Below are 10202 nucleotides of genomic sequence, written 5' to 3' on the forward strand. Positions count from 1 at the left end.
TTATTTTATATGCTGAGCTAAATCACATTTAACATTATATATTTCCTGTTAAATTAAGTGTGACATTTCCAGAAAAAATGCCTTCCCCTTAAAATGGAACAGTGAATTTAAAGATTTAGTATTACAGTTTAAACTCTAGTAATACCAGAATGGTCTTGGAACCTTTGGCTTAATCCTAGTTCTTTACTTGCCTTTTTTTTTTACCCGAAAGAACGTTTGCTATATGATATGGTATGGTTTATCAGGGGTGGGAATGTTGGCTTTGTTATTTTTCCATCCCTCATACCTGTAAAATTTTCAAAGGGAATTGGGCTTTTCAGTACTACTTGTAAAATCAATTCTTACTGCATCAACAAATTTACAAAATGCCTCTGGTTGAGTTAATTCACATTTTTGACAGTCATTCTTCATTGTTCCCACTTGGATTGACTTACTCTCGTGTGGTTATGGCATTTAACTCATTTTTGACACCTTTTGCTAGCACAATTTCTGCAGCTAGAAAGCAAGTGATAAACAGCAATGACATAACAAAAGCTGCAGTGAGTGAAATAGCACTTAGGAGGCACACGTCTAGAGCTTACTTTATGTGATTTTTTTGTGGGGGAGGCAAGACAAAACATGCATCGTATTTTTATAGACATCTTGAGGATAAAAGAGAAAACAGGGATTTTTAGGAACGAAATGTAATATGTCTAGGAACTGCTTACCTGACATCTTACTAGAAAGGTTGACCATATGTCTTCAGAAAGTATTTGGATGCTGTGTTCTGTGGTGTAAGAGTAGAAACAGACAACTAAGTTCTTGCCATAAAACAATTAACTTCCTCAGTGTTTTTATTTAATTTTTCATCTTGCCATTCCAACACTTTTAGCTAGTGGAGTTCTGTACCGGTTTAAGTTCTCATCACTTTTAACCAAATAGAAATTCTAAAAAGCTTGTGTGCTTTATATATATATATGTGCTAATATATATTTTTTAAATTAATTGAGATATCTCATCTGGTAACAATTAATCAGCAGTATTGCTGCCCAGGAAGGAAAACTTAAGTCCTTCTGGACAGAGTGTGACCTTCCTCTTCCAGCTGCTACTGTCCTCTTTAAATACCCATTGCAGTAGAAACAGAACAGAGCACACAAGCTCTTTAGCTGGAATCATCAAAGTACTCTGTGACAAGTCACCTTAGGAACGCTGCATCTTCCAGGAGATAAATAAACAGTTAATAGCACCAAGGAAAATAATATTTAATTTTGGTTAGTAAAAGCTAGGTGTTTTAAAATAAATTTTCTATCTTTTCCCTCATTGACCTTCAAGAGGTAGGAAAGCACAAAAAGATGGAAAAATCAGCTATGCTGATTTTGTCTGGTTTTTGATATCTGAAGAGGACAAGAAGACACCAACTAGGTAAGAATGAATTTATGTTTTAACAGAAATGAAGTCTGACTTTATTGGTTTTCCAGTCTTTAAGTCTTTCCATCTCCAGTGATGCTCATCTGGAACTGTAATGGAATAAGCTAAATGATAAAAACATGAGTGGAAAACTGGCCCAGTTAGTTGCATCATTCTTATTTATCAACGTTTCCTGTTGCTGCTGCTGTAAAAGTCTATTTTAATTACTTTTAAGAGACTAGCTATATGTAATTGTTCCATATGCTGTGTGTGGCCTACTTACAGAGGCAGAGATAAAGGTAATTGCAGTTGTTTCGTGATGCCAGTGACTTGGGAAACTATACAGCTAGGATTAGCTGTAGGACATTGATAAGAAACCTGTTGCATGATCTGTCACTGGCTTGTTCAATAGCTAAAAAGAACTTGGATTTTGATGCACAGTTCAATTTTTTTGTTGGATCCGTTGGGTTTTTATGTACTGCTATGTGTGTTAGTCATCTTCTCCCTCACCCACCCACAACTAACAAGTGTGTTTTTGAATGCAGTAATGTATGGCATGGCAAGTACCAGAAACTTACCACATAGGTGGTGTTTAATGACCTCCTATGGCATTATGGAATGTAGTCTTAAGTCTAGTTTTGCATCTGTAAGTAGCAATAGCCTATAGAACAGGTGATATCAATTCTTCAAATAATGTAATAAGTTTGTGTAAATGGTTCTTTGCTATTAATTACTGAATTTCAGCATTGAATACTGGTTTCGCTGCATGGATCTTGATGGAGATGGTGCTTTGTCTATGTATGAATTGGAGTACTTTTATGAAGAACAGTGTCAAAAATTAGATAACATGGCCATAGAACCTTTGCCGTTTGAAGACTGTTTGTGCCAGATGCTGGATCTTGTGAAGCCACAATATGAAGGTAATAAAATCCTTTCCTTCTCTAACTTCTAGTTCTCTGGATTAGGAGTTAGTGAAACCTTAAGAGCACTCAGTTGGTCATACAAAGAACATGCCTTTAGGTTGTCTTTTCTCATAAGTCTGTTAGAGCTTGTTAATCCAATGGTCTTCCAAGGGCAGGCAGGTATTCTTTTTCATACTAAAATTTAATATGCTGCTTTGAAATTCCTCTAGTCTTATTTTTGTCTTGTAGCCATGTTAGTCTTAAATGAGATATTCTCACTATCTGGCTGAGGTGATACTCTCAAGAAGACCTCTTGACTGTTCTGTTTGTTTGCTTCTTACTTGTTCCAGTATTTATTTAATTGAGATTTCTTCAGAGGGAACAGTTTCTAAACAGTCTTTGTCTCTGGAGATCATTAATGACTTATTTTAGGTTAGAAACCGAGGCTGCTGTCCTGGGTTAAACTGAGACAGAGTTAACTTTGTTCATAATAGCTAGCAAGAGGCTGTGTTTTGGATTTGTGCTCAGAAGAAAGCTGATAAAAAGTGATGTTTATGCGGCTGCCAAGGTCTTTCAGCTTCTCTGGCTGTCTGCAAACAGGAGAAGCTGGGAGGGAGCACAGCCCCAGTTACTAGCCCAGGATTTGATCTTGGGTTCAAGATTGAGACCCAGAGTGGCCAATAATCTATTCCATGACATACATGTCATGCCCAGTGTATAGGTGAGGACCCTCTGGAAGATCAGCCCTTTTTGTTCTGGGTCCCTTTTGCTCTGGGTCATCTCGATCCAGGTGGTTGCTCTCCCGAGGCCTTCTTCCCCCACCCCAGTCAGCTCTTGGTCTGGGACACTGGGACTGTTATCTCCATTCTGTGAGTGTGGTTTCGGGACTCTCCCTGCTCCAGGATTGTTGGCCAGGTACAGGCTGAGCCTTGGTCATTGGGTGGGGGGGCAGTATCACTGTGTATCACTCATTCATATATTTTTCTATACTATTATGTCCAATATTATTGTAGTTTAGTTATTAAATTGTTCTTATCTCAACCCATGAGTCCTTTTTTCCTTTTGCTCCTTTAATTCTCTCCTCTGTCCTCAGGTGGTGGGGGAGAGGGGTGTGTGGCCCCCAGCCAAGGGTAAACCCATCACAGCTGCCCTTGGAAAATTCACATCAAGGGGGCTTAAAAATAACTGAATACTACACTGATTTTATTTTTTGGCTATTTTCTACATTCATTTGAACCTTCATAGACCTGTATTCTACCCTCCTGCCTTTGACACATATGATCTTTAGCTGATGAAACTTCAGTTTACATTTTACACCTGAAAAAAACTTTTGAAGTGAGCATCATGCTCACTTCATATTTGCCCTTCTGTGCTTCTCAATACTAAAAATATTTTTGCATGCCTTAGTGTGCCAATTTTGGCTGGGATAATTTTCTTCGCAGTAGCTAGTATGGGGCTATGTTTTGGATCTGTGCTGAAAACAGTGTTGATAACACAGGGATGTCAGTTACTGCTGAGCAGTGCTCACACAGAGCCAAGACCTTTTCTGCTTCTCACAGCGCCCCACCAGTGAGCAGGCTGGGGGTGCACAAGAAGTTAGAAGGGGACACAGCTGGGACAGCTGACCCCAACTGACCAAAGAGATATTCTATACCATATGACATCATGCTCAGCATATAAAGCTGGGGGAAGAAGGAAGAAGGGGGGGGACACTTGGAGTGATGGCATTTGTCTTCCCAAGTAACCATTACGTGTGACGGAGCCCTGCTTTGCTGGAGATGGCTGAACACCTGCCTGTCCATGGGAATTAGTGAATGAATTCCTTGTTTTGCTTTGCTTGTGTGTGTGGCTTTTGCTCTATCTGTTAAACTGTCTTTATCTCAACCCATGAGTTTTCTCACTTTTACCCTTCTGATTCCCTCCCCCATCCCACCAGAGGATAAGTGTGTGAGCAGCTGGGTGGTGCTGAGCTGCCTGCAGTGTTAAGCCAGTGTTTCAGGCATCACTTTGGGTTTGTACAAGGGTGGTTCTGTCTACTGTCTATGCAGTTAGGGTTTGAGAACCAATTAATAATGGTCTTGCTTATTACCTACCTTCTTTCTAGTATTAAGAATAATTAAATTACAAGAAACTTAATTTTATTTTTAAAAGGCAGTTGTCTTTCATTGAGACATGATTTTTTTGCATGCTAAGGGAATTGAAATAGCTCAAAACTATAACTTAATGCTTCATATTCTTATTTAAACCAAGTTAAAATGTATTTGCTAGGTGAAAACATTTCTACAGGCAGATAAAATAATTGTCAATGAAAAAGGAGTGTTAAGTATGTTTCAGCTGGAAGCTCAGTCCTAGATACCAGTGGAATGAAGTCTTAGCCCAACGTTGTATAATGCATGCGAGGTGGGGAGCATTTAAAATGAAGCGAAGCAATCTCTGAGGAACACACTTATGGTATCTGGTTGCCTACAATAGCCTCTCAAACTCAGGGGTTCCCTTCCAGTCTTGTACATGGTGCTTTTGAAAGGCAGACATGTTTCTGTTCTGCATTTCAAATGAAACAAGATTGATGTATCTGTTCTATATGATGAAGATGATAAAAGGAGGCTGTGAAACACAGACAAGGTGAGAGTTATTTAGGGCAACAAAAATGAAAGCTAATTGTGAAGGTTTGATGGTTTTATAAAAACTGAGTGATCTTTAAAGGTGGATTAAAAATAAATCTTCTGTTGTTTTCCTAATACAAAAAATAACAGCATAAAATAATATTTTACTTGGTAGATTTGAAACAAAAGAAGGCACTTTCATACATTTATGGCTAAACTGTGATACAGTTTGCTACAGGATGCTCAGTGTACCAAAAAGCAAATTCTTTCATTTGTGGAGACCTGAATCAATTATCTCAATTTAATTTTATTTTTTTGTCTGTCTTTGAGAGACAGTAATAGGTATCTACATGAATGTTAGGTGTCTAAGCTCCCATGGCAATAAATGGAAACTTGAGAGCAAATCAATGAACCAAATATAGGTGTCTAACTTAAATTGTAAGCTTATATAACTAGGACTCAAATCAGTTGCTTGGTTGTGGAGAGTTGCTGCCACTTGAGATGGCCCAATGCATCAGACATCTGTGTGGGTCTGACAGATATGACACAGGTGCCACAAGGCATTTGTGTTGTTCTGAAGCACCAGCTATAAGCCAGGCAGAATACACTGGGGCACTTCAGATGGCGACAGACACAACTGTGGCAACAATTTACAAATGGGATTCTTATTTTGCTTCCCTCTGATATCCTTCAGTTACACTCTGTTAGAGGCTGGGACAGCATCCTGAAGAAATACTGTTCTCAGTCTGGCTTGTATTGAACTCTTCCATAACATCTGCAGTTAGCCCGTCTTTGATTGACAAAAGAGGACTGGCCATATTTAAGGTGAATCAATAAAGGGGAGTTTTAAGGATAGCCATCTGCCTTTTCCTGTATGTCTGGTATTTTTCAGTCTTTCTGCAGAAGCTTAATACTCAGTTTTGAAATAAGGTAACATTTCTGACAAATACTGCTAACATTTAGGTAATCCATTGGTTAGAGTCTTTAAAGTATCACTTTATAGAAACAAACAAAAGGCCTCTGAGCATTTAGCTTTCCTCTCAGGTAGTAAATATTGATCAGGCTGGACAAGCGTGGCAAGCTAGGGTCTATGAAAAATTCATTTGTATGAAGCATGGTCACACACTGTCATCCCTGTCATACATTTTCCTTTTCAAGTCAGGGAAGAGAAAGCGACACTGCTAGAGGAGATTCCTGCCTGCTACCCAAGCACTTCTGGCGAAGGAATGGCTATCTCATGGGAGGTTTCTGTCTCTTAAGGAACCTTGGACAACTAGTTTAACTGATATTTTTAATAGCTGAATGAGGCAGACTGAATCTCACTCCAACATATTGAAAAACAGCAGGATGATAGCTAAAGCAAGTAACAAATCCGAAACTTTTTTAAAAGTTTTGTCCACTTTGAAGGATACTTCTCTAGGTGTATATTTCATTTATTCACTCCTCTCCTGTTGCATTGAGCATCAGTGACAAATGCTCTTGAGTATAATGATGACTTAACTTTTGAATAACATTCCTCCTTTTTGGAGAAAGAACAGGTTCAGCTCTAAATATCTTATCTTGTAATCTTCTTTACAGGAAAAATTACTCTGCATGATTTAAAGAGATGTAAGTTGACAAATGTGTTTTTTGATACTTTTTTCAACATTGAAAAATACCTTGACCATGAACAGAAGGATCAGTTTTCTATGTTGCGGGTGAGTACAAAGCTTTAAAAGTCTTTTTATTGATGTGCTTAACAATTAATATATTTTTGTATAACTTACAATGTGGTTGTTTAGGATGGTGAAGGTGAAAGCCAAGAAGTCTCTGACTGGGAGAGGTATGCTGCTGAAGAGTATGATATCTTGGTAGCAGAAGAGGCAGCAAGTGAACAGTGGAATGACGGGTAAGAATGTAGCAGGAGAGTTTGTACGAACCCTCTCTACTAAAGTAGACCATCACTATCATCCTTGATGCTATTTTTGTAGAATGTTGCCGTTTGTCATGTTTAGCCATGTGCTCGGTGAGGGAGGAACCTTGCTTGTATCTCAAACTACATATTCCTTGACAGTTTGTGATCACATTGGTTTTGTCAAAGAAAATGTCCTACTTCAAATTTTGGGAACTTCAACTCTAAAAAAACATACAACATTAATTTTTGTAGTGTGTTAAATGAATGAAAAGCTTCATTAAGAGCATTTTGTGGAAAAATTTTCACTTTTGAACTCAGTTATATTAGCTTAGAAGTATTTTCTCATAGTTCTCTAAGAGTAAATCAGATAATAAATCTTGCTGTTTTGAAATCACTCCTTTACTTTTGCTGTGTAGCTTCCAGAATCTCTTGGAATCCAAAGTCCTGAATTTGCCATTCATTGTTTTCATTATTTAAAAAGATAGGGAAAACATGTACAAATTTAACTTGTTTCAGGCCTTAAGTTGACGGACCCATCTAGAGAAAACACATTTTTCTGTGTTTTCTACACGAATATCCAATTTTTAAATGTCTCTGACTCTTGCCAAGCATTTAGAGAATGACTAGCTTGATATCTGCTTTAAAACCTGAGAAAGCACAGTCCTCTGAATACATGGATTTCAGGAAATGCCACAAAAGAAGGCTTATGGAGGAAGAAAGAGGAGAGGGAGAGAATTGTTATCACCCAGCCTCTTCAGCATTAAGGGGGATCATACTCTTAACTCTTCATGGAATCCTCCTAGAATTGATTAATATTACAGAATTAACAAGCCAAAAAATAACTGAAGCTTTGTTGTGCTGTGAGTTAGGCAATATTAAACCTTCAATCTGTTATCTCATTTAGTCTGTTAAGGTCATAGGCTTAGCTTGAGGAGGGTAAAGAAGAGGTATGTACATTTTTGACAGTTGTTTGAGACACTGTAGTGCCAAGTGTAATAGCTTAAATGCAATGGGTAGGAGGAAATAACAGTTTCTGTGGTCTTGCTGGCTGTGAAATGTTACTTATTTATAATTCAGATGACAAAACTAGTGGGATTCTTCTAAACTGGTGAAGGATTCTAATTTTTGGCCATCTGTTTTAAAGTACCCTTTTAACATGTTTAAACCATCATCAGTAAAAATTTTTAAAAGCTTCTGGTAGACTTAGGCTGCTCCTGACAGGATCAGACTGCCCCCCTCCCCCCCAGTGTCTGCCATCATTTCAGTGTCTGTCAGAGGGGCCTCCTTAATATAACAGCAAATCAGTGCATCAGCAGGTCAGTGTGAGAGCCCAGGCTTGACAGGACTGAACAGCATTTAGGAGACGTGACATACTGTTAAACCTGAACATCTTAAATCTTAACTAGGACCACTTCCTCAAATGTTTTACACCCCTGCTGTTTTAGCCTTATTTTCTCTCTCTTCTGCTGGTCTGTTTACTTCTAGAATTTGAGTGGTAAGCCCATTTTGTCCATTTGCAGAAACAAAGCAGCAAAATTCAGGTGGTTTTTGACCAAGTTTGTCTTGAGCTCACCTAAGAGTTGATAGTTAACAGAATTCAGGAGATGTGCATTTATGATCCTATTGTTCTGTCTCACAGCTTTTAAAATCTCTTCTAGCTTTGCTGCGGAATACCCTGAGAAACCAGTTCTTCCATCAGTTAAGATATACTGAGGGTTCAGTAGTATACTACATGGTCTGTAAAAGCTAATCCTTAGCTAGGTTGTCAAGGATTTTGGCTGGTCCTCTAGCGTTCTGTCTTCAGACCACATGGAGTATCACTAGCAACTGAAACTCATTGGAGGCAAAATATCCTTTTGATGTTACTAGTAAGGGACCTGCCTGTCAGGAAGTCAGGTCACTCTGCTGCACCTCTGATTAAGGGTTTGAAATTGCTGGGCTTTTTTAGGCAAGTGTAATTTTGTAAAGTTCTAAGATAACGTTTAGGCACAACACCCACAAATGTAGACAAGATATAAAGTAACTCAAGGTGCTTTTATTCTGATTCAGTTATGAGCTCATTGACTGCAGCTGTTTCTCTGAGCTAAGAGCATTTCTGTGATTATTGTTTAGACTAAAGTATTTTATCTATTTCCCTCCTAAGGTGTCTGTTCTTGGTGAAGATAAAAGCCACAAAATTCACAGCCAGTATTCTTGGTCAGATGATTTCTGTGCTTTTCTACAAAAAATTTATTCACAGTGTACCTGAAATCATGGTTCTATGGCTTCACAGAAAGTGGACGAAATAGAAACTAAAATACAAAATGTTTCTCAAGTAAAACTCTAAGATTATATTTAAAAATATACCTTAAATTTTCACTCCTCGGTAAACTTTTAACAGGTCTTGGACACTTACTTTTTTCAGGTACTTCCATGAAATCTGTTCTCTCCATGGCATAGGCACAGTCATCTTTACATGTCCGTGAAATTAGAGCTTAGGTAATATAGAGGATATTGTGGAACTTATGGTATGTAAAACAGAATCCTAATAAACCTAAAACTTGAAAAAAAAGCACCTTCACTGTGTAAATACACTCCTTAAGAAAAACCGGTGTGTTATTGTAAGAGTAATGTAATGGGGAACACTGGGTTATGGAGGAGAAAAGATATATGATGCCAAGACATCCAGTTTCTCATTACTTTTGAGAGAGGTGTTTGTAAACACAAGCAACTCTTTGGTTATAGGCTGCCTCTGCTTCTGGCATTAGCAGATTTATCCCAGATCTTGTAGAAAACAACCTGACAATTAAAGAAAAATACTTCAGCCTATGGAAGCACAGCCTGAAAAATAATGTACTGTATTGATTTACTTTCTGTATCCCTAGTTGGGTTTGATGCAGAGGCCATAGCTTAACTGTTGGCCCTCAACACAGATTGAATAAAGCTTTCATCTAAGTGTTCCTGAAGTTTTGCTGCTCTGTTTCCTTGGAGTATAGATTGTAATGCTGATTGTTTCCATTAACTATCATTTCATAATTTGTCAGTGTTTCAAGTATCATATACACAACCCTATGTAAGATCTATTTGTATTGACTACATAGAAACAAGTACTATGCTTCATCTTACTGATTTCTGCCTACCCTTATGTGAGAAGGTTGTGAAGACTGTTGTGTTTGAACTGCCAAATTAAGATTCTTTTTTCTTTAAAAAAGAGCAAAGTTAGGTTACTGTCCAAAATTGTTTATCAAATAAGCAGATGAATCTAAGTTGTGGGCAAATAGATGAAAATCTAAAGAGAAGAAAAGTATTCTGGTTTGGCTCAGGGAGGCAGTGTCAAATCTGACTTAAAGTTTGAGTGCTTTCTAAAAGTGAAGGTCAGCAAAAGTGTCTTCAACACTTAATCCCGAAGTAGGACTGTCTGAATCTTTTTTTCCCTAC

General features: G+C 38.0%; 1 protein-coding gene across 1 annotated transcript in view; it reads left to right on the forward strand.

The window, feature by feature from the left end:
• PPP2R3B (protein phosphatase 2, regulatory subunit B'', beta) overlaps positions 1–10202 on the forward strand; it is a 51496-nt gene that overhangs the window by 38060 nt on the left and 3234 nt on the right. Inside the window, exons 9-12 of the mRNA XM_010085665.1 lie at positions 1312–1401; positions 2131–2306; positions 6470–6588; positions 6673–6779. Coding sequence (XP_010083967.1) covers positions 1312–1401; positions 2131–2306; positions 6470–6588; positions 6673–6779 — 492 coding nt within the window. The remainder of the gene's footprint in view (positions 1–1311; positions 1402–2130; positions 2307–6469; positions 6589–6672; positions 6780–10202) is intronic.

The sequence above is a fragment of the Pterocles gutturalis genome, unplaced genomic scaffold, assembly GCF_000699245.1.
Source record: "Pterocles gutturalis isolate BGI_N339 unplaced genomic scaffold, ASM69924v1 scaffold18090, whole genome shotgun sequence".
In the NCBI taxonomy this organism is placed as follows: Eukaryota; Metazoa; Chordata; class Aves; order Pterocliformes; family Pteroclidae; genus Pterocles; species Pterocles gutturalis.